The sequence below is a fragment of the Limulus polyphemus genome, unplaced genomic scaffold, assembly GCF_000517525.1.
Source record: "Limulus polyphemus unplaced genomic scaffold, Limulus_polyphemus-2.1.2 Scaffold605, whole genome shotgun sequence".
Classification (NCBI taxonomy): Eukaryota; Metazoa; Arthropoda; class Merostomata; order Xiphosura; family Limulidae; genus Limulus; species Limulus polyphemus.
In genome coordinates this window covers 42,024-67,754 of record NW_013666215.1, presented here as the reverse complement: position 1 = coordinate 67,754, position 25,731 = coordinate 42,024, and the positions used below count along the sequence as shown (strand labels likewise).

The 25,731-nt window shown below is 33.7% G+C and overlaps 2 protein-coding genes across 2 annotated transcripts in view; one reads left to right on the top strand and one right to left on the bottom strand.

Moving 5' to 3' along the window:
• LOC106459413 (ras-related and estrogen-regulated growth inhibitor-like) overlaps nt 1-11,646 on the top strand; it is a 39,854-nt gene extending 28,208 nt beyond the window's left edge. Inside the window, exons 2-4 of the mRNA XM_013919033.2 lie at nt 8,183-8,239; nt 10,025-10,101; nt 10,943-11,646. Of these exons, the coding sequence (XP_013774487.1) occupies nt 8,183-8,239; nt 10,025-10,101; nt 10,943-11,389 (581 nt within the window). The 3' untranslated portion in view covers nt 11,390-11,646. The remainder of the gene's footprint in view (nt 1-8,182; nt 8,240-10,024; nt 10,102-10,942) is intronic.
• A 4,101-nt stretch (nt 11,647-15,747) lies between these two features.
• The window catches only part of LOC106459412 (ras-related and estrogen-regulated growth inhibitor-like), a 48,816-nt gene continuing 38,832 nt past the window's right edge, over nt 15,748-25,731 (bottom strand). The window contains exons 5-6 of the mRNA XM_013919032.2: nt 21,139-21,218; nt 15,748-16,437 (exon numbers count right to left, since the gene is read on the bottom strand). Coding sequence (XP_013774486.1) covers nt 15,748-16,437; nt 21,139-21,218 — 770 coding nt within the window. The remainder of the gene's footprint in view (nt 16,438-21,138; nt 21,219-25,731) is intronic.

The window sequence follows — 25,731 nt, the reverse complement described above, 5'->3', positions numbered from 1 at the left end:
TCTGGCCATGCCGGGCCAGAATTCACGTCTGAAGTCGTAGATGTTACATACATCCATACAAATTACTGTTACATCCGTAGTTGCTAATGATGAATGATTATATTTTCCTTGTAAGTATTTTAAAAGTAAGAATGGTTTGAGGTGAGTATAAAAAGGAATTTACTGTTAATATATATGACATTTTCACCTTGTGACACACACAACGTTAGAAGTCAAATCTAGTGCGAATCTATTGAGTAAATTATATGTATTATATATATTTTTAAGTATATATTATCAAATATAATATATATTTATATATATTATATAAACTGTAAAATGTCACACAAACTAAAAACTGACTGGCTTTAATGCTGTATATGTATCTAAATAGTGCCACTTATATCACGAAACCAGTTGCTAGTTTGGTTTGAATTTCATGCAAAGCTACACGAGGGCTATTTCTCTCTAGCCGTCCTTAATTTAGCAGTGAAAGACTAGAGGGAAGGCAGCTAGTCATCACCACCCACCATCAACTCTTTCTTGGGCTAATCTTTTCCAACGAATAGTGGGATTGATTATGACGTTATAACGCTCCACTGCTGAAAGGGCGAGCATGTTTGGTAGGACGAGATTCATTAAAACACTTTAAATGGAGTTAAATTCACAAAAGAAGTTTTGCTTTCATTATATATATATATATATTTGTATATATTATAATGAGTGTGTGTTTGTGATTTAGCTAATCAAACTGAAAAAAGTAATCATTAGCTAAGCAGAGTTACAATACATCGCATAGAAAAACAACATTCATATTAATATAATTATAATGTAATCTCAAAGTAACAGAATCGGTTTAGTACTAACCTGTCGTTTTATTAAGCTTTAAACAAAAAATTTTAACAATGCCATTCGTTTAAAACTTTCTCAATGTACCAAATATTTACGAGGCCACCTGGCGTTAAATGAGTTTTATTAATTTTTGAGCTCTTGATTTTAATTTTATGACGTCTGGAATTGGTCTCTCTACCAAAGGTCCTGACAATGGTATTGTGTCGTTTTATTTCTACGTATATTATGTACAAATATATTATGACTCAATATTTAAGTTCTAATTTCTTAATTGCTAATGATAAGATTAGAGAGCATTGCCTAATAAACTTACTTAAAAATAATTCATCTGTATTTGTTCATGAATGCTCTAATTGCACTTACTTAAAAACAATTCATCTGTATTTGTTCATGAATGTTTATTAGGCAATTAGAGCCAGATGAATTGTTTTTAAGCAATTCATGAACAAATATGCTCTAATTGCCTAATAAACTTGCTTAAAAACAAGTCATCTGTATTTGTTCATGAATGCTCTAAGATTTATTGCGAGAATTGTTAGCTGTTTTAATTTCCTTTTTCGCTCCTTTAAACAATTATCGCTGACTCGGTCTTAACGGGGCAGTTTTTTGCAAACGTTAACCCATAAATTAAAACTATAAAATTTCAAATAAATACAATAAAAGGATGAAATATTGTCCTAACACGAAGTGATGACTTTTTTGTATGAAGTAAGTCACAGATCAAAGTAGCCTTTCAACCAAATTTTCGGATTTCACAAACATAAAGGATAGAGTTATGAATGCAGGTTTTTTAAGTATCTTTTGATATTGTATATTTTTGATCTGTGGTCAGAAGTGAAAGTCGCACTGAAGATCATAATCTACGCATTTTTATGGAAAAATGCTAGGTTTTTTGTTGTTGTTTTTTTAACCTTGTTTGAAAATACCATTCTTTATCATAATTATCTTCATTGGTGGTGAAGCTTAAACGCGCGGTAATGTTTATCATTCGTTTTGGAATAGTTGAGGTGATGAGTTCCTGATTATCTTATTAATTAGCAAGAGACGCGTTTCATATAAGATATTGTCTTCCAATGGTAACAAAGCAAATAGAATGATCCTCGTCAAAGTAGAAATAGTTTTGGTTTTGATTGAATGTCAGGTTTGTTAACGATATCTAATCAAGAGTCACAGCAAATATTTCATTCATTTAGAAGCAGGCATTCTATTGAGATTTTTAACTATTTTATTTGAAAATTGTACATGTCACTTAAGATCTTAAAAATACTTTGTTATGATTTTAAAAAATACAACAACATTTGTTTGGTTAGTAGAAGAATTATACTTGTGCACGGGCGCACAGTATGTTAAATCCATAGTAAATTGGTAAACAACTATTTATAAGCATAACGAAAATAGTTTCATGTATAAAATATACTACATGTCTCAACAGAACATTGGCCTGTCTTCTTCAGGCATACCGAAAGAAGATAGATCAGTGCTTTGTTGTGACATGTAGTATGTTCTATACATATAGTATTTTTCGTTATGTGGATAAATGGTTGTTTTTTAACTTGCTGTAGAGCATGTATATCATAAAAATCTTTTCTTTCAAGAAGTCCTTATTTTGTTTTCTTTAAATCGGATCAATATATCCTTCTTTATGTCAATCTGACTATACAAAACAAAATGAATAATATATTTTATTACCTACACAAGAATAGGTTACAGTGGCTTATACTCTCGAAGATCTTAAATTATACTTTTCTTGTGAGACATTAGTCAGCTCGAGGAAAACAAAAAAATGGGGGGGTGCTAAATACGGCACAGAAAAAGTAATAAGGTGGAATGTTGGAGAGACGTTAACCCGACCCCTTTACAGAGTTGATTGGATAGGCGGTTCTGTTTCTTCTGGAGAGAGTGTTGAGCTTAGAATGTATCTACTTTTACAACTTAATGTATGTTTAGTTTAGTAAGGATGGATTTAGGTCAGATGCGATTTTCCATAGCAACAAGAACCCGTCACTGTTTCATAACAGGAAGAAAAGTGTTTGTTCATCAAAACTCAATAGATTCACAATCTCTCTGCCTAACAACAGTCGTTTAGCTCATTCATTTAAACTTTTAGGTTATTCCATGTTTTTCCGTAAATGTGTTCGTGAGATTAATAGCCTATGTTCTAAGATTTTTAAGAGAATAGTTATTTTTAGATATTACATGTGTTCGTCTCGTAGCTAAAAGTTTCCAGCCAACTAATTCTCTTTCAAAGATTATCACGTTTTTCGTGAAGTTTAATTTCTAACCCATACGTTGTAATCGCACATCTACAGAACAATCAGTCATGCTGAGTGGTAAAGATAGGACAGCAGTATACACGTCCAATTAACTCCCTATATAGCAGTAAATGATTAACCTGTATTCAGTACAATATAGTGTATCTATGGCAACATATATACTTGTTGGCATACATCGAATAGATGAATGGCTTCCTGATCTCTTTATTCCTGTTGGGATAGTGTTTTCTTGAATTGTATATGTTGCACATCAGTCTCAACATCTGTACACAATGATGTATATGCACTACAAGCGTGACAAGTAAGCGGCAAATTGTAGTCACTGCTGTCAAGTTTTTATTGGGCAAGATTCTTTACAGGAGGAGTCTGTGACTTGTTGGAGAAAAATTTCAACAATAAACGGACAGCACTCAATCCACTTGCTTTAAAATAATATATTCAAAACAAAACAAACGTATGCACAAGACTTCATTACACTATTTGTTATCCAAGTTGTATCTAGAGCTTTAAAGAATTGTCTCTCTTTTTCGTCAAAGTCGACACAGGCGGGTTCAATTACTTTAGAACACCTTTTGACAAGACAAATTATTCCTTTCTATCTTTTTATTATAATACAAGCACCGAAACTCACATTATAAATCGCTCATTATGGCTAAACTCACACACAGTATAACTTCACTTTTACTTTCACTTTCACTTACTTACTTCTTGCACTAACTTAGTCACCTATATATATTGCCCAACTGAGGCCTAGAACTTTCTACAAACTGCGAGACGTTATGATGTAACAATACTCACTTAAACCAACGAGAAAAATTCAGATGGTTCGAGTAAGGTGTGTCAATGCACAACAATTTAACTACACAACAAATGATTTGTAAACTGTTACATAAACAAACCTGCGATACATTATCTCTTCTAAAAATATGAAATTTAACATTCATGCTTTATAACTATCCAAAATCATAATTCTCACATTAAATTTAAATGAAATAGTCTTGTATATCTAACAATAAGCCCTTCTTCAAGAAAAAATATTTAAATTTTTTACACTATATACAAAAACCTTTTTCGGTTCATACACTGTCTCCTCTTATGATGTACACCAACATTTGTAATTCCCTTGTTGGTCTCTCATCACATAGTGAATCTGGTAGGTTTCACTTTGACTGGACCCTGGTCATCATTTTGATATTGTATTGCACAAGGTCTGTTTTGTCTGGTCTATCTGTGAAGATATCTGCATACTAGTACAGTGGCTCTTGTAGGTCTTTCTTCTGTTTGCCAGTCAGTTCTTCACTTACGTTGACGTCTTTTTATGTCTCATCTCCACCCAGCGGTCTTAGATCTAGTAGGTTTTCAGCTTCTATGACAAAGTCACTGTTATCCAGTTCTGCATCTCAGTAGCTGCACCCATTAGGTGTTCTTCCCTCTTGAAGTACCTCTTCAACAGATTGGCGTGGTAGATCTTGATCTTTCCATCCACTTTCACTTTGTAGTCCATTCTGTGGACCTCCTCCTACAGGGTGAGATTGTTGTTGTTTGTAGGTAGCAGAACCAAGGGTGAAAAACCTGTACTTGTTTGTGGGACTTCTCGGTAAGCAAATAATACTGCTTGAAGTTACCTGTCCCAATCACGCGGTGTCTTCTAGCACATCATTTTCAGCTTGCTCTTTAAGACTTCATTGACATCTATTGACTTCTATTACATCTAGGGTTGTTTAGGGTGGTAAAGAGTTGCCTAGTGCTGATGAGTCTGCACACCTTTTGCGTCAGTTCTGAAGTAAACTGGGTCCATCTGTCACTCATGACTTCTTTTGGAAAGCCTACTCTGCAGAACACTTCCAGGAGGACTTCTGCTACTCTCTCCATCTCTATCGTTGGCAGTGCTATGACTTCTGCATAAAGTGTTGCATAGTTGACAATTGTCAGCACATACTGGTTGCCCTTGTCAGAAACAGGAGCTAGTGGTCCAATCACATCTACAGCTACTCTGCTGAATGGCTTTTATATGAGAGGCATCTCACCCAGTGGCACTTTGGCTACCTTCTCTATTGTTACTGTCCTTTGGCAAATGTCACATAACCTGCAGAATCTGGTCACACTTCCGATGATCCCTGGCCAATGGAAGTTGCTGGTGATTATGTTTACCATTTTCTTTGCTCCTAGATGTCCTCCCACAATCGACTCATGAGCCAGCATAATCACTTGAGTCCAGTATTCTGTTGGTACTATGATCTGTTTAACTTCCCCAGTATAACTACCATAGTAGATCCGATACAGCACTCACTTATGATCCTATATTCTGTAAGTCCTTATCCTTTGTCGTGTTCTCGACCTTTTCCCGATCACTGTCTCAAAGTTTCTGCATTGAAGGGTCTTTCTTCTGTGCTTCCTTCAGTTTCTGTAGAGCTACATTTGAGATGTCACCTTTCGAGACTTGCAGGGGATTAATGTCTTGCTTGCTTTTCTTTTCTTAAGCTCTAGTGGTGATTGCAGGTGCTTCATTAGTTTCTGTTTTTGTCTGGTTTCTCCAAACTTCTATTGCCTGGTATATTTCCAATCAGCAAATCATAGATGGGTGCCTTCATACACATGGTCTCAGGGGCTCCCGCATTATAAGGAGTGTCCACCTTTATTCTTGCAATGGGTAACTTTCTCACTGTCCCATCAATCAGCACACAAAGGTGTACCTTGCCCATCATCTGGCCATCAGATACTAGACTGCTTCTCACTGCTACACTACTGCACCTAGTGTCTTGTAGTGCCTTCACTTCCTTGTTCCCAACATAACCTTCACCTATCGGCATGTTGTGATTTGTTGGCACTTCTTGATGTTTGTCACATGCTGCAGTCATCACCGGCACTGTTGATCCATTTGCTAACTTGAGCTGGCCATCAATCATGCACTGTTTAATCATGGTGATAGCACTTTCTTCTTGTTGTAAATCTAACGAGTTGTCTTGATTCTGTTTCTTTTGGCAGCAGCATCCATGGTTACAGTCACTCTTTTCTTGTTTCTTGCCAGCCCCATCTTTGCAGGTAGCTCCAGCTGTTTTATGTTGATATTTCTGCTGTTGCTTGTTGGTGACAGACTTGTATTTTCTTGGAATGTGCCCCATTTTATAACAAGCATAGCATCTCTTTGCTTTCTGTTGAGATATCTTCTGTTGCTTGTTGGTGAGAGACCTGCACTCACTTGTAATGCGTTTCACTTTATAAAAAGCATATCATCTCTTCTCCCTTTTGTCTGTTGACTTTGTGTCACCTTTAGTGGCATTCTGCTTCTGGTTCAGCCTCCCCTGCTTTCGACTTTAACTGGTTATTCTTGAACTTGCAAGTTATACTCTCTCCATGAGCTTCCATATACTGTTCTGCCAACTTGATCGTCTCATCCACGTCTTTTTGGTGCTCTCCCCTTTATGAAAAGTGGCATGTCAGTTGAGCACGTGATCATGAACTGTTCACGTATTAGTAGATCTGCCAGTCCTTCAAAACTCTTTTCACACTTGGCCATATCAGTCCATCTTGTGAAGTATCACCATAGACCAGCCACAAACTGAAATACAGTTTCTCTAGTATCAGGTTTGACTTCTCTGAATTTCCGGCAAAACCTTCCTCGATAAGTTCATAGCATTTTAGCAACACCACTTTTAACTTGTCATAGTCCATGGTATCTTCTGACGTCATGTCTATAGTGGGAGAAGTGGGCTGAGACAGACTGCCCAGTCGCCTTTATCCTAATTCTAAATGTGGTCAAATCTTTCATATCTAACCAAGGAAACTATGCATGTCGTCTTTCTGTTCATTAGATGTGAGCAGCTTAGGTCAACTAGCCCTGACCCCATTGTAATTCTTTAGTCCTTCATCTTTCTGTTGGGTTGAGCTTAGCGATCTCAGTTTATGCTCTTATTCTCCTTATTTCTAGTCTTTTCTTTCTTTCATTTTCTTCTTTTAGTCTTTCTTCCTCTCCTCTCTGTTCCTCCTCCTCTCTCTTCTGTTGCCACTCTTCTCTCTTTAGTTCTTGTTGTAGTTTAACAAACTCTTTTATCCCAAGTCCTTCATCTTTCTCTAAGTATTTATGAAAATCAGTCGACATGGTTATATAATGTGATTGTAATCTCTACACTATTTTCACCACCACTACAGTTGTACACATATAGGCCTACTTCTACTGTCATTCACATCTTCTTCTATCACCATTTACAACGGTATAATCCTGGTTGGTTCCTCAACGTCAAGGTTTTATAGGGCCCGATCCTTTACAGTAGGTGTCTGTGACTTATTGGAGATAAATTTTAACAATAAACAGACAGCACATAATCCATTTGTTTTAAAATAATATATTCAAAACAAGTCAAACGTATGTACAAACTTTGTTACAGTGTTGGTTATCACTGTTGTATCCAGAGCTTTAAATAATTGTCCTATTTTCGTTAAAGTCGACACAGGCAGGTTCAATTACTTTAGAACACCTTTTGACAACACCAATTATTCTCCTCTACTCTGTTCTTAAAATACAAGGCTGTGATACTCATTTTATAAATCGCCCATTATGGCTAAATTCCCACGCAGTTTAATTTCATTTTTACTTACTTCTTGCACTAGCTTGGTCATATATATATATATATTCCCAACTGAGGTCTAGTGCTCTCTACAAATTACAAGACGTTATGATGTAAAAATACTCAAAGGTTCGAATAATATGACGTTACTTCACAACAACTGAATTACACAACAAATGATTCATAAACATTTACGTAAGCAAACCTGCGCTAAATTATCGCTTCTAAAAATACTAAACTTAACACTCTTGTACTAAATTTAAATGAAATAGTGTTGTATATCTAACAAGTGCGATGCAATTTTCTTTTCTCTTTTAAAATTAAAATTAAGTTTTCATTTGTTTGTAATAGCATAACTCTCGGTAAATAGCTAAATAGTTATTTATGAGTAAGGTTTCATAGTAAGAATTTTAATGTACTGATAAGACCAGAAACAGAACAAATGTTACTTTTGTAGAACTAAACAGAAGTAGAAGAAATTCATATAATGATACGGATGTTTGTTTTTTTCAGCCGTGATAGTTCGTTTTCTGACCCAGCGTTACATTGGCGAATACCGTTCTAACACAGGTTTGTAATGTAAATTTGTATTCCTTCTTAAGCCTTAATTGTTTGCGTATCGTTAGTTTTAAAGAGCAAATTAACAACTAACAATGCTGTGTTAGTAAATAGAATCCTCTCCCTAATATTTATAACCAAAAGTTTTAATAGTTAATATCAAAAAGTTCCAAAGTATCAAAAATAAATATGCATAATAACATACTTAGGTTAAATTCTATTTTAATAAAAGGAAAGATAATCGCCCTTTATCTTATGTGTAACACAGAATTTAACCGCTTTTTGCCTATCACATGCGAAGATCTTTGTCTAAATAAACTCATAAGTTTGAGGTAAAATAAAAGACGAATTTGGTTTCTTACTATAAGCCTGTAAAAATAAAAAATAAAACAATGTATATTATAAATATATATTTATTTCAATTATTAAGTTATTCATGCAAGTCGCACTCTGTTCTCATGAGCTCTACAAAGTTCAGCGCACTTGTAGATCTGAGGCAAAAGTAATGTCTGTCAACCATCGGAGTGAGCTTTATAAACACATACGCGGCTTCAGTTAAGTACACAGTTGTAGTTAGTTTATATGTCGACAGCTTTCTTTAATTGCTTCTTGCTCTGTTTCGTCATTCATCGTAATGTAAAGTTTGTCTTCTGTCCAAAAACGGGACAGATGTCTCAAAAAATGAATTTTTCATGATTTCTTTCTGTTTTCTTTTGGACTGTCTAGGGAATGGTTTGAATGTTTGTTTTTACTGATGAAGTAAAAAAAAGATTGTTTTTTTATCATTTGTCAAGTACTTGTATTTTTTAATGTGTTAAAACTTGGAAATATTGTAAAAGAAAAACTTGTAAAATCTGTAACATTACAATTTCTTACAGTAATTCGATGTAAGAAATAATATATTTATTAATATCTAAGACATAAAGGTTTAGTTAGATATCCTTTTTTTAATATAACTAAAGAAAAGACACTTGCACTTATCTTGTTGACTTTAACAAGGAAATTAATTTAGGGCACTCTATTTAAAATCATCCGAAATATTTCAGATTTTAACAGGATTAGGCTAGTTCTCTGCTTAATCAACATGATTTATGATACGCTGCGTGAAGCGTGCTGAATTAAAGATATGAGACATAGCCGGTGTGTCGATACTTATCTAACGATACCCATTTTCATAGCTATTTTAAGTTACTACAGTGTTCTGGCAAAATAAAATGAGCAGTCTTGCCACAGAGTTGATTTTGATCTATGATACAATACAAGCACCAAACTGAAGAGACGCATCAGTACCTGGTTTCGACTTTTTCATGTTCAGTAGAATTATATGTCACGGGCGTGAATGTCTGTATGTTTTGAATTTCGCGCAAAGCTACACGAGGGCTATCTGCCCTAGCCATCCCTGATTTAGCAGTGAAAGACTAGAGGGAAGGCACCTAGTCATCACCACCCACCGGCAAATCTTAGGCTACTCTTTTAGCAACGAATAGTGGGGTTGTCCGTCACATTATAACGTCCCCACTGCTGAAAGGGCGAGCATGTTTAGTGGGACGAGGATTCAAACCATCGAACCTCAGATTGAGAGTCAAGTGCCCTAATCGCTTGGCCATGGCGGGCATCACGGGCGTGAAAGTATTTTGTGTATTTCGGGCAATACTACTGGCTTCGGAGCTGCTCGTATTCGTATGCCAGGATGCTGTATGTACCACACTTGAAATGTAATGCACGATTAACTTAGTCATCTGTGTAATGAGAATTTTCGAAAATAAGATAAATTCATTTGATATACTTCCCTCACAGATTGGTTGTACAAGCACAATGTGACATGTGATGAGACTGCTAGCGAGGTGGAGATCCTAGACATTTCCCGCTGGTCGGTATGTGATCCCAGTGACATTTCTGTTGTTCACTGAATACTGGTTTACTTCATATCCTTAATTCGTATTATCTTGTGAATCGCTGTCCCTTTTTTCTTCTTCTGGAGCAACAAACATCTTTAACGTGTGATATCAATAGAATTGTATGCCAACTCCTTTCAGTTTAATTTAATTTAATGCACTTGAATGGTGTTAACTTATTTTTTGGAAACATATGTTGTATTTGTGTTACCGTATTTAAAAGATATATAAGGTATATATCTGGGATGGCTAATCCCATAAATCGCTGAGACAAGTTCCTATTTTAGATAAAACAACTCAAGCTAATTTTAAGAGGTGTAGTTTAATCAATGTTTACTTTAGTTGTAAAGAATGTTAAATGATTTGTTTAAAAGTTGAATTGTGTGCAGGTACGAAATTGTGACTCAAAATATAGTTACTGAAATATCACTCTCTAAATTATTTTACCACGTTAACCCCTAATGTTTATTTTTGGGCATAAATTAGTTTACCATATTAACCATTAATTTATATTTTTGTGTGCAAGTTAGTTTAGCATGGTAACAACTAATTGATATTTTTGTGTATTTCTTTCCTACACAAGTATCAATTTTTAATACTTTTTTTTTATTTGTAATGAAATCTGTAGATTTTTGTCGTTTTTTCTTTATATTTGTTTCAGTTTCAACCCAAACTTTGCGTACAATAAGTGGAAGCTTTTCCTTATACAAACGTCGATAATATTAAACCATTAATTAGTGTCTTTGATTCTTACTTTAAACTGAAACAAGCATTATTTAATTATTATTTTCCTTATTGTTTGTTATTTTACTGCAACTAGGATGACTGTTTGCCTATCGACGAGGTTCAATCTGCAGACGCTTGTGTTGTTATTTATAGTATCTGTGACCGGGAAAGTTTCAACAGAGCTCAGGACTGTCTTAATATAATACATCGTTTGAAAGCTCCCCAGTATATTCCTGTCGTGTTGTTAGGCAACAAAAGAGATTTGGAACTAGGCCGACAGGTGTCATTTGAAGACGGAAACGAACTCTCTACGCAATACGGTTGTGACTTCAGCGAGGTATCTGCAGCAGGTAATTATGCTGGAGTTAATGAAGCCTTTTACAGTCTAATACGCCAAGTCAGAACTTCTCGGCATCAAAGATCTCTTCCTAGACAGAGAAAGAGGAGCATCATGACAGTTTCCAAGGTGTTGGGTGCGATGTTCGGAAAGAATTCCCATAAAGATACAAGAAAGAATAAGCAAACGCCCTGTTCACTATAAGAATGATAATCTGTCAAAACGATAAATTCTAAAACAAGTTAAAATGAAATATCGTAAGATATCCAATGAGACATGGTTGTTACACCGCGAGTTGTATAGCTTTCAGGACGTAATAGATACTGTTTCCACGTGAGGTCTGGGCGTATTGAAAGCTTACAGAATTTCTAAAAGCACTACATGTTTTATACCATGACAACGGTAATGCATTTATAGGAAAAAGTAAATATTCCGTAAGGAAACTATTGAAATTCCACCAGAATGTTATCATCAACTAATCATCATGAGTGGTGACGGCCCAGGGATCAGAAAAATATTATTTATTGGGGCAACGCTATTACAATCTCTAATGCTTTATTTATGAGTATTGTGTTTCATAGTCTAGAACGTTCTGGTTAAGTGTTAAAAGCATCGTATCATTCGAAAACCTACATTTGAACTTATAACGTTTATCCAGCATATGGAAAAGAAAATCCCATTTCTTTCAAAACATTTAATATTGTTCTGTATAGCAGAACAAAAGTTATCCATTTTTCGTTAAATTAAAAGTGATAAGAAACTAAAATTGCGCATATTTTTTTAAGCCTCCCTCCCCCGGTGGTTCAGCTGTAACTTTTCAGGCTTACGACACTAAAAACCGAATTTCGATACCCGTGGTGAGCAGGTTACAGATAGCCCATTGTTTATCTTTGTGCTTAAGAACAACCTAACCTAGATGAAAAATTATAAAAGTACATTTTATAAAACATATTTAAAAAATATATTTTATTGTTTTTTAAATCCAGTTTCTAAAACAAAAATATCTAGAAAGCGCAAGGGGATAAAAATTAATCATTTGTAATATTTGTTAGTTTTAAGCAGAGGATAAAAATTGTGGTACAGCCTAGAAAACACAGCTTTATATGTTTAAAAATCGTGGTAAAGCCTATAAAGCACAACTTTAAATGGTTAAAAATCATGGTAAAGCCTATAAAACACAGCCTTAAATGTTTTTCAAAAAGTCTAAGACAACAAAACAAAACGAGTATAGAAACATGATGAGAAAGTAGCATTACATGTCAAAATGTCATAAAATCAGAACGATAAATACCTTTTCTTAAATTAAAATTGGAAAGCTTTTTTTTTTTGAAGTGTACCATGGGAATAGTCTTTGAGCGACATTTCAGTCTCATTACTGTATCTATTTTCTTCTGGTTTTTATTATTCGCTTTAGAATCTACATACGATTTGGATGCTACTAGTTTCTGCTTTTAAATTATTTATCAGACAAACTGTTTGAAATACTAAAAATAATTATGAAGCCCAATCAAACATTTGAATCATCTCTTGTCACGAACTTATACTGGTTTCAGGGAATTCCACCCTTCATCAGTAACTCTCGTAAGTTTTCTCAGACACTTCTTTTTTTAAGTGTTATCAATGCTTACAAGTTCTTTTTTTTTGTCAATACTTTGACCCTTCTTTCTTTAACAAGGAGGTATTGTTACCTTTCGGTATTTATTCAACTTTTTTGTTTCTCTCGATTCCGATGATTCCATTTTTATCAACATTATAAGCTTTCTTTTCTTTTGAAACATCTTTGAATTTCAACAGTGTTTCAACACCCTGATTTTTCACCCCTATAACCTATATCAGGTATCAAACCTTGTCTTTATGTCCCATGTTTTGTCAGACCTTTAAGCTCTCCTTCCTCCATTGTCATACTTGATAGTCTATACGATCAATTAAGTCTAATTATCAATTAGTTACTAATATATTTTGTATACAATTACTAGAAATTAATTACTATCTAGTTGTTTGTCTTTAGTTTCGGCTGATAAGGTGTTGCCATCTTCAGGAAAGTCCTGAGAAATACTATTTCTGTGGCAGTAATGGCTAGGATTCGATTTTGATAGAGGGACTAATGTCTATTCACTCTGATATCCGGTAGTCACAACTTTATTACAAGCACTTCGTTTTCGTAAGGGGAATTTATAATTTTCAACATTGCTTCTTGGTCTTATTTTGGTCAGCTGTATGTCCTTTGCAAAAGTTTTTAACCTTCAGCACTGCTTTAAAAAGATACATTTTTTCAATGCTAAAAAAACTATTTTTCCTTAACAAAGAGCTCTCTCTTCCAGCAGCACTGTTAGTTACTTTGTCTACACTGACATTTTTTCTTAACGAACTCGTCTAGCTTTGAGCAGTGAGTGGATTTATATCCGTTATTTGTTAAAAAGAGTCTCTATGGCGTCTAGCAGAGCTTTTAAGTTATTATTAAAATATTTTCATGTGCTTTTCAGTTAAAAATCTTGAAACTTTTTGGCGTTTATTTGTTAAACATTTGTTTTTCTTTCTTTACACCATCTCTTATACTTCTACAGTTCTTATACACCTTCATTTGTAGAGCATTCTTGTTTCTTTCTTCCTCCTCTATCCTGATTTAGCTATCCTGTTAGGATTTGTTTAACATCTCTAGTTCTCTCTCTATGTTTTCTACTAACTTTACATTTTGTCAAGAATTTTACTTCATGTTTTCAGTTTTTATTTGTTAGATCTTTGCGTTGTTTCTTTGATTAATTATCCTCTGTAATTTGTAAGTCCTTATTTGCCTATTCTTTGTGTTAGGGGTATTAATCTTAATATCGCATTAAGTGTAACCAAAAAATAACCTTTATATTTTCTACTGTTACTGGAACAATGGAAACGGGCGTTTGCCAACGTTAAGAATTAAATGAGACTTTCATCTAAGAAGTTATTAAGTTCTGGTGAAACAGTTTAAAATAATTAATATGTATTTTGATAAATATAGGCTTGTCATTATTCACTAGTTAGATTATTTGCTCTTTGCTTGTGCTCCCATCTTGTGGTAACTATTGACATTAAAATATTAATATGTTTATAAAATAAATAATTAGTCATACAATTTATTGCTTTCCGCTTTTATGATTTTTATGTACAAAACATTATTATTTTCGAACTTAAAGTCGTATATAAAACACTTTTTTACACACTCTGTCAAAATGAGACGCGTTTTTTTATTTCCAAAGCAAACATTTGTTTAGTATGTAATATACACTATTCTGTTATTACGTATTTGTATTTCTACTTATGCAAAAATAAATATTCCATTTCAAAAAATAGAAAATAAATCATGTTACAGCTCATTATGTATGTGAAAAGTTTTCTTCAGCCTTACCTATTTTTGAATAAAAAAGGTTTTCAAAACTTGAATTGTGGTATATAGCAATAATTTGATCTCGGATTTGTTAGATCTCTTTCAAAATTAACGCACCAACTTAATAAGCTACAAGACTATTATTTGGAAATTATAAATCTTTGAAATTATGGTGGGGAATAAATATAAAAAAATAAAATTTAGAATTTTATAGCTGCTTCATTATATCGCCTTCAAATGATTCAAATCTTGAGGGTTTATAATGCTAAAATTCAAGATTCAATCTCCATTGTGCTTAACAACAAACAAACAAGCATCATTATAATCTATAAAATAAAGATGATTCTAGCTTCATCTTCGTTCCTGCTTATTGACGATAAAAACCAGGTTTCGATACCCGTGAATTTCAGGTGTGTTCAAATTTTCATAGTCCCTTTTTTATTAAATATTTCCTCATAAAAGTCCGATCGTTATGAAAGTTTTTGCTTGTAAATAAATCGTAAAGTTCATATACGAAGTATCGAGAGAGAAGTTTTATGTTCATTAATTACTTTAAGTTTTATACAGCTTGTTCGTACCTAAAATTCTAAGATGAAACGGAAACTTGCTGCTGAGATAATTAAATATTTGCAGCTGAATACACGTTTACTTTGTATGGTTACATTGGTCGTGTTTTAAAGGATGAAACAGTTGGTTGTAGTTGTATCATTTTATTGTGAGCTATAAGTACATAAAATATTTTATAAATCAAGAGGAAATAACACCATTGATACTTATTTTCATAAGAATTGAAAAATAAAACATTTAGATTATATTAACAAGTAAACAGCAGGGAAAGGATATTATCAGCAAACTTTTTTCTGTTTGATAGAAACGGTGTTCTACAAAAAAATAGCCATTGAAAGAAAATGTATCGTGAATTTTCAAATACACCCATAAATGTTCATATACTTAATTCGCAGTTCGTTATTATGAAACATTCACAAAAATATTTTCTTTCAATAAGTCCCACAGAGGATCAGCGATAAGTTCATGGAGTTACAACGCTAAAATCCGCTTTATATTAAAACAATCAACAATGACGACAACAACAATAACAACAACATCTTTTAATATAACTATTTAGGAATATAAATGCAGGTGCGCCATCTGGTTTCAACAAATATTCCAAGCTACGTAAAGAGTCAATAAAACTGACTTTAGGCTAGTTTGATTCACTTCCTCGCATACTGATACTCATTCGACGAATTTGAAGTGGAGAGCTGGCTGCACTGTGAAACCTGGTGTTTCTGAGGCGCCATCTAGCGGGGGTATGTAACGTTCCATCGGTACAAGCGCGTTCTCGGAATGTAAACGGCACAGATTCGTTCAACGTCATACCAGATTGCTCTGGGACATTTGTTTCAGATTCAAAACGATCCTTTTCTTCCTGAAAGCTAAGCAGAGGAGTTTTGCTGAAAACTGAAAGTCTCTTAATTGGCTGTCCTGAACCAACATCACTAGAACAACGTCTTATTTTGCTTGTCTTATTCCATGTTTTCCAGTGGTGGTATAGGTCTTTGAAAACGGTTTCCACGTCATCTATTGATTCCCGCACAGAAATCTCGTGGAATCCCACGCAGCCTATTTCGCGACTTCGACGTTCTCCCTCCATTTTTGAGATCATTCTGTCGTCATATTGGTCAGCCTTGTTTCCAACTAACAATACAGGAACTTCGGTAATGAGTCCGTGAAATATAGGGGCTCCCAAAATTCGGCATCGTTTGTTGTAAAGATTGATGAGAAACTTTAAGCGGTTACATTCGTCAAAACTACATTTATCAGTAACAGAATACATCAGAATGAATGCATCAGCCCAGCGAATATTAGACTCCATGAAGAAAGGTTCCGTGTCCTATACAAAAATAAAAATGTTTAAATATCTACAAAACTTACAGAATTATTGAGAAAACGTATTCAAATAAACTGACTATGTTTGGAACACTAAAACTCATATTTTTATAAGATGACTATATATCCCGAGAAAAATTCTATCTAAATATTTTCTCCTAATTCTGGGAAGTCAGTTATGATTGTAAAAAGTCTATTTAATCAACACTCTTAAAATAACCTGTGTGTTTCATAAACGTCATTTTCTTTTGAATCAGAGTTTCAATATTAAAATAGAAAAATTTCTAGAATATTTTTAATTTCCCAAACCTAACAACAGTTATTTTATTATTTGAGGATTTTACGAAACAAGCAAAAAATTTCAATACATAAATGCGCCACTGTAGAAGAATGTTATAGATCTAGAAATAAATATCTCAACTTTTTTTTCTCAGTTAATAGGAATGTTATGACAGATGCGCACCTGGTTTCAACAAATACTCCAAACGATGCAAAGGTTAAATAATATTAAAGGAGAAAAGGGGACCAGACGTGACGTATTAGTTAGCGTACCCGTGCTGTGAATCACATAATTCATGGTTCTTGACCCACTGCCTCAAAAACTTGCTTTGTACTTTGAAGCCGTGGGTGCAAGTCCCGCGATTTGATCATACAAGATTGACACAAGAGGTAGTTGTGTGTGCTCTTGTATAGTCATATCTCTAGTTAGAGGTTTTCAATCTGTGGTCCATGAAAATGTTGAACAGTTACGGAAAGGAAACATTAGTATAGTGTATAGATCCTATTGTGGTCTTCCGAGATAAAAACAAAATCAGGTGGTCTTGGAAGAATCAGGTTTGAAAACCACTGCTCCAGTCTATCAGTTCATAATGATGATGTCTGGCTGCCTTTCCTTTAGTCTATAATTTCAAAATTAGGGACGACTATGCTCAGTTAGCTCTTGTGTAACAATGAAACAAACAAGAGATAAACGAGACAATGTACTATGGGCTGGTGAAGCAGGTTTATTATTTTATAAAAATGTAGCCTTTGCACTGCCAGATACATACGTTGACCTTTTTTGTTTTCAGACCAAATATCACTCTAGAAGTCTGACAACTAATCTTTTGATAAATCAATTTATATTAACACGATATTTTGGTGGTAAGGATTATCATTGAGTGATCTTTAAAATTGATGAATAGAAAAAAGATTATAGAAAGGAGACCGTCTCAAGTGCAGCCATATAAAGAGACATTTGGTAACAATCTTTATTATGCCTTAGCTGTAATTTGTAGGAGTCGCTGACCATGGTAAGGGTTTCTTTATGTATAGACGTCAGGTCACGTACTCCAGTATTTACTGAAGATTAGGGTGCAGAAAGCGATTAGAAGTAATACTTGTTGAAAAGCTGAACAACGTTATGCACTCTTTCAAAATGGAGTATAGATGTTGTAAAAATTGGCTGGAGATAACATTAAATTGTACGCTAATAAAAAAACAATAGCCAGTATTATTATATTAGATTTACTGGTAAGAAAAGTATTTCCAACTCTTTTTACATAAATGTTTCTAAGAACCTAATAATTCTACAGCACCAATCACATGTCTGAGTCAAAAAACAAAAGACTAATCTTCCTATAAAACCGCAGGAGTAGGAGTCACACCTCTGTGCAATACCCAATGGACAGGTGGTATTTAAATGGCCCTAGCAGAACGCTGATTCTAATAAAATATTCTCGTGCTGTATAACAGGTGAATCGAGAAGAAAATAGCTGCTGTTATAAATGGCCAGCCCTTAAATAACGACTCTAATCCAAATGAAAATTTGTGGTACAAGATGGAAATTAATGTTGTAAAAGAGAAACCAATTAATATTTGGCAACTATGAAAGACTGCACAATAAAAACAAAAAGGAAAGAAATAATGGTTTACATACAATCTCCAAAACTGGCTGCATATTTACAGCTGGAGGTTTGTTTGTTTGGAATTAAGCACAAATCTACACAGTGGGCTATCTGTGCTCCGCCCACCACGGGTATCGAAACCTGGTCTCTAGTGTTGTAAGTCTGTAGACATACCGCTGTGTCACTAGGTGGCAATGGTGAAAGAAGACACACTAAACATTAGACTTATCATGTTCCATAATGAGGCTGATGCTATAATTATGAACATAAGTTTTTGGTTTGAATTTCGCGCAAAGCTACCCTTGGGCTCTCTGCGCTAGCCGTTACTAATTTTGAAGTGTTAGAATTTACAAAAGGCAGCTAGTCAATACCACCCAACTACCAGTTCTTCTACCAACGAATTGTGGGATTTACCGACACATTATAACGCCCCCACGGCTTAAAGGGCGAGCATGTTTGGTGGGACGGGATGTAAATAAGTACAAAATGTAAACCAAAGCTGCACTTTTCCTCCACATCCTTTCATGAAAAGTTGAGAGTTGATATAGTGTTCTGATTTTTCAATAGTGATGTATGTCAAGAAATATAATGCAAATATATAACCACCCCCTCTTTGTTACAAATATAAAGACTTTACTTGAATAACACATATTACATATAGTGATAAGGTTCATTTAAAATCTGAAAACCATGATATTCTAACATTAAGATAAATGAGAATAGTAACAAACAACAAAGATCTAATACACATGTTACATGACTTTGGTATATTTAAAATTTAATGTCTAGATATTTAGTAGAGCCGTTAGCCCCATGTCTTTGGCATAAATGAATGTCCAAAGATTTGGTCTTACCTAGTTAATATAATTAGATTGAATGTCCATAAATATAGTATGAATCTAGTATTTTTATTTGTGATATAGTTAGATTGATTTTTTCGGAAATTTAGTATAACTGTCAGCTTTACTTCTATAGTATAGTACAACAGAGATGTATGACGTCAATCAATATTTCTTATCTTAAAGCAAACGATTACCTATCACAAGTGAATATATGTTCTAATGTATTGTTAAAAGGTACGATTATTAAAACCGAAATCATGAATATAGTAATGCATAAAACTAATATTTAATATGTTCTATATAGTGCCAGAACAAATAAATTGCCTTTCAGAAATAAGCAACATATTATTACACGTGATTATATATTCACGTTTCATTTAATAGTTCCATTATACGTGTTTATAATTAAAGTCCTTATTAGTTTTAACTTTTATAAGAGAAATATTGACACCGATTTATACAGAACTTGGTAAAAAAAAGTTTCAAAAATGCTTTTTTTAGTTTTGTTTTTGATAACTGAACATTTGGTTTAATAATTATGTTTTAGTTTTAAAAATAAGCGATCTCAACATATATTATGTTTTCTTTGTTTGACTGATAAGTATTTCCTTCATTTTATAATAAGTTCCATTTCGCGAGTGAAAAAAAAAGAAAAATTGATAAAATTACATTTTTTCCCCACCAATAATTGAAAGACTAAACATGTTCATCAGATTGTGTATCACATTTAGTCTCCAACCAACACATCTTTCTAGACCACAAGCACCATTTAATGTGAACCAAATTATCTTTGAATGAACAATTTAGTTTCGTGTTTTTTTTTAAGTTCTTTCTACAAAAATAATTGACGTTAAGAGATTTATTTTCTTCTTAGCTCTACTTGTCACATCTCTATGTTCGGCTGTGCTCGGATGTCTAGTTTTCTTCTTAGTTCTACTTGTCACATCTCTATGTTCGGCTGTGCTCGGATGTCTAGTTTTCTTCTTAGTTCTACTTGTCACATCTCTATGTTCGGCTGTGCTCGGATGTCTAGTTTTCTTCTTAGTTCGACTTCACACAATATTCGACTCTGTTTGTACGTCGTTTTCTTCTTAGTTCGACTTAACAGCTTTGTTCTCAGTCGGATTTACACCCATGTATTATTTTTAGTTTCGCTTCTCAGCTCTGTACTATGATTTTTCGTCTTCATTTTGTTTCACAGGTACAGCTGGATTTGCACTTTCAATTTCTTTTTGGTTTTACTTCACAGATAAGTGCTCGACTGTGTTCATTTCTTTAGTTTCGTCTTCGTTATGCTTCAAAGGTATTGGTACAGCTGGATTTGTACCCCCAATTTCTTTTTGGCTTTGCTTCACAGATCTGTGCTCGACTGTGTTTGTTCCTTTAGTTTCGTTTGTTTGTTTGTTTGTTTTGAATTTCGCGCAAAGCTACACGAGGGTTATTTGCGCTAGCCGTCCTTAATTTAGCAGTGTAAGACTAGAGGGAAGGCAGCTAGTCATCACCACCCACCGCCAACTCTTGGGCTACTCTTTTACCAGCCCTTTAGTTTTCGTCTTCGTTCTGCTTCACAGGTTTTGGTTTAACTCAGTTTGTTCTTTCAAATTATTTGTGTACTTCTCATTAATAACACTAGCCTCATCATCACTGTTTGAGATTTGTTTGATTGTCGATAATTATACTTTCCTTATTTTAAACTTTATTATTAGTATTTTTTAATCTTAGCAGCCCTCCCTACTTTACTTCCCCTTCATTTCACCATAGTTATACCCTTTTGCTTTAATATTACACTATCCTCTTCCAAAAACGTCGGCACTATCATTCGGGGTGCTAATCATCAGTGTAGCCCTTCTACATATTTTGTTTTTCGTGCAACAAGAGCACATTATCCAAGCATCCATTATCATTGTCATAATTATTTATTGACCGTTTTCAAATGATAACCTTTTAATATAAAGCCAAATGCTTTATATTACTTACGTGACTGTGACCTGCGCTGTCCAGAATGTGAAGGATGACCGGTTCATTGTTAAATATAGTCTCATGAGTGTAAACATCCTCTGAAAAAAAAATCACATAACTCAATAAGACAATCTATAGTGTCGTAAGCATGAAAAATTCTTAGAAAAGGCTTTTATTAATTACTTTTCACTTTGTCTAATAACATCGTACTGTTGATTGGACAACTAAGAAAATATATAATTATCATTCTTAGTGAAAAAATAGTCCTGCATCAACCAAGAAGAAAACTGATGAGAATACAGTATAATGTGGAAGGCGCTAATAAACGATAGTGAGAATGTGTAAAATCTATTACGGCTGTGCTTTAGGGACGATTTCTACCCCTGATGAGCGATGGAACACAACATTCCTCGTAAACAGCAACGTTTTAGACGTTATTGCTTTCTTATTTGCGTTGGCTGTGAACACTCATGCTCAATAATATTGATTTGTTTATTGCTTCTTTCTGTGTTAAGTATGTCAGTAGGCGTAAAATGCCCCATAACCAGTAATGAGATGAGACTTACATTAGAGTAACGACTTACCGAAGCACGAACAAGTTTGTGTTATTGGTCGATTTGAATTGTCATCACGGGTTAAATGCACATATAATTATCTAATAACTGATATTCTAGCTTTGTATAGAAAAATAATAAAAAACGTTTTCAGCTTGTTCTTTTGTGTGTGTGTGTTTATTTGATTTAAGTTTCTATATATTAAACAACCCTAGTAATAATACGAGATTGAAAGGTAAGAAAAATATTAAGGGTTCTGTATTTCAGTGAATGGAAAAGCACTATAAACGATGAGGAGGTCTGCTATATCCAAAGAAGGTAGTCAAATAGATATTTAAACGAATTAAGGTTCGTTATTATGAGGGTTTGTTTTCTTTTAGTGCAAAGCTACATAATGAGCTACCTGCACTCTGCCCACCGCGGGAAATCGAATGCCGGATTTTAAAGTTGTAAATCTGTAATCTCACTGCCCGATAAGAAGGAACTGGGCACTGCTTAATGGTTAGTGTCCCGGGATCGAAGGATTTGGGAATCGAGAAGTGATGCTGCTGAACACGTTCTGCATTTTTAGATGTGGATATGTTATAAAAGTAACAGTCAATTCAGTTATGCGTAATGATGTTGCATAGTGGTAGACGTGTTGGATTGTGAATCCGAGAGTTCGTGGCTCTCCTCTCGTTGCCGAAAAATATTTGGAACCATGGGTGCGTTATAAGAGAAACGGTCAAGTCCTACTATTCAGTTAGAGTAGCCCAAGATATGTTGGTCGTGCTGTTGTCTTCTTTCTTGTCTATCGTTTCAAAATGAGAGATGGCTAGCGCAGATAGTCCTTGATGGAGCTTTGTGCAAACATCCGAACCAAGCAAATAATTACATACAATTATACAACCATCCATCTGTACAGCTATCTGTCTGTCTGTTCGTCTATCCGTCCAACTATTTAATTATTCATCTGTGCAATTTTCCGTCTGTCTAAATACGCCTTTATCTAACATGTGTTTGTTAAATTGTATCTAACATTGTTCATTTAGTTAACTCTCTTCGATATAGCACAGAAAATGTTCAATTTCATTTCATACTTATCTACGTCTGTTAATAAGAATTTGATTAATTAAAGACTGTCACTGTTATTAAATATCGGTAAATATGGCATGCTAGTTTATTATTCTCTCAAAGCTAGAAATTAGTGAAGAAGATGACAGCAGCTTAAAATATTATAGAAGATGAAAAAAAGACATGTTTGTTCTAGGAAAAATGACCTGTAGTCTATAGGGCAAGTGTTGGAAAATTTTAATTAACTTCTTGAATTGCAATCACCAGATGTCGTTCCAAAATTACACGGACCCTGAGATTGTTCCTCGTGCTGTGAAGTAAACTATACGTTATATGATAATTAGAGGAACTCACATATCGACAGTAAAGAACAATGGATGTGTGCCTTTTTATATACAGCTACAACGAAGTCAGCCTAAAGGGATATTTAACTCGGTGCTTCTATAGATAGTCCAATAACCATTAAAGCTTTTATAGTGCAAGCAAGTGCTGTTAAATGACAATGTATAAAACTTCACCTCGCGAATTAAGAAAAATGAAAAGCTTTTCATGATATCTATAAACATAATGTACAAATTTCATCAAAACAAAACGAAAACATTATTATTATAAACGAAAGCAATTGTACAATATAGACGTGCTCAAGAATGGGCTTATTTTAGTAACAAAAGATGTGATTCGACAGTGTTTATTGAAGAAATACTGTCATTAACAAAGTGAACTTACTGTAAGTACGTTTTGAACGAAGCTATCGTGTTGATTTCATTCATCGTTGTATAAAATACGTAGAACATCTGATGATTGAACTAATAATATAAAAAGTCAGAAAATTTTCTGTTTAAAAATGAAGAAAAAGATGGATTTTGAGAAATCAGGGGCTTTTTTTTTGCCTAGTTAATCCTGAGATTTCAGAAGGAAACGTGTTCGTTGCCGTAGAACCTGGATCTATCCTTATTTGTATTATGTGGCATAACCTGGATCTATCCTTATTTGTATTATACCGTAGAACATGAATCTGTCTTTATTTGTATTATACCGTAGAACCTGGATCTGTCTTTATTTGTATTATACCGTATAACCTGGATCTGTCTTTATTTGTATTATGCTGTACAACCTGGATCTGTTTTTTTATTTGTATTATGCCGTAGATCCTGGATCTGTCTATATTTCTATTATGCTGTAGAACCTGAATCTTTCTTTATTTGTATGATGCCGTAGAACCTGGATCTGTCTTTATTTGTATTGATTATGCCGAAGAACCTGGATCTTTCTTTATTTGTATGATGCCGTAGAACTTGGATCTGTCTATATTTCTATTATGCTGTATAACCTGGATCTGTCTTTATTTGTATTATGCTGTACAACCTGGATCTGTCTTTATTTGTATTATGCCGTAGATCCTGGATCTGTCTATATTTCTATTATGCTGTAGAACCTGGATCTTTCTTTATTTGTATGATGCCGTAGAACCTGGATCTGTCTTTATTTGTATTAATTATGCCGTAGAACTTGGATTTGTCTATATTTCTATTATGCTGTATAACCTGGATCTGTCTTTATTTGTATTATGCTGTACAACCTGGATCTGTCTTTATTTGTATTATGCCGTAGCACCTGGATCTTTCTTTATTTGTATTATGCCGTAGATCCTGGATCTGTCTATGTTTCTATTATGCTGTAGAACCTGGATCTGTCTTTATTTGTATTATGCCGTAGAACCTGGATCTGTCTTTATTTGTATTAATTATGCCGTAGAACTGGATCTGTCTTTATTTGTATTATGCCGTAGAACTTGGATCTGTCTATATTTCTATTACGCTGTAGAACCTACATCTGTCTTTATTTGTATTAATTATGCCTTAGAACCTGGATCTGTCTTTATTTGTATTAATTATGCCGTAGAACCTGGATCTGTCTTTATTTGTATTATGACTAAGACGAATTATTAAATTACAGCTAAACGTTATGTATTACGAAATACTTCGCAATTGAATCCAATAAATCCATTTTAATAAAAGAAATAAAAAGCAGATATAATCGAACCTGCTATGGTGTATGCAAATTTTATCATTTTGTACAAAAGTGCGATGTGCATTTTTTTATTTCAAAAAGTTGGAATATAGCGAAGTAGAGACCTACAAACATCGTAGACAGAAATAAACTGGATATAGAATGTAAAATAACCAATGTACATACAGTAAAAGCACATGTTTTTGTAAATGTTATTGCTTTATACATAAAACCATATTTTTTTAATTTTGAAATGTTCAAATCATCTAATGTTTCATCATACTAACAACCAATGTCTCCACTTTTATCTAATGTTTCATCATACTAACAACCAATGTGTCCACTTTCATTTAATGTTTCATCATACTAACAACCAATGTGTCCACTTTCATCTAATGTTTCATCATACTAACAACCAATGTGTCCACTTTCATCTAATGTTTCATCATACTAACAACCAATGTGTCTACTTTCATCTAAACTACATGATAAATCTAAATAGTAAAAAAACGCTCATTTATAAAAACATGCAGATGTAATAATGACTATTTTTTCTTTTTTTGTAGATATTTCAAATTAATTTTGTACACAATAACTAGATATATACACTTGACCCAATGAAAAGTTGCATAAACTCAACATAAACTAGAAAGTAAACTAAACAAATGTAAATGTTGTTGTTTTGAATAAAAAAATCTAAAAGTAGATCCTTCTCAATGCAGGTAGCTTGCATGAAAAAGACACATAGGAAAGTTTTAGTCTATTTGCACAATTCTTTCCGAAAAAAATGTATTCGAATTTCCCTAAAATATTAGGCAATTTTAGCTTCCTTTCAGCCTAAAAAAACAATTTATTATGACTCATTTATATATATATATATATATATATATATATATATATATACGAACTAAACCTATAGTAGTATACTACATAGACTAACTACGTACCTAACGAAATAATTACTATACATAGTATTGTAGTATCGCTAGATATA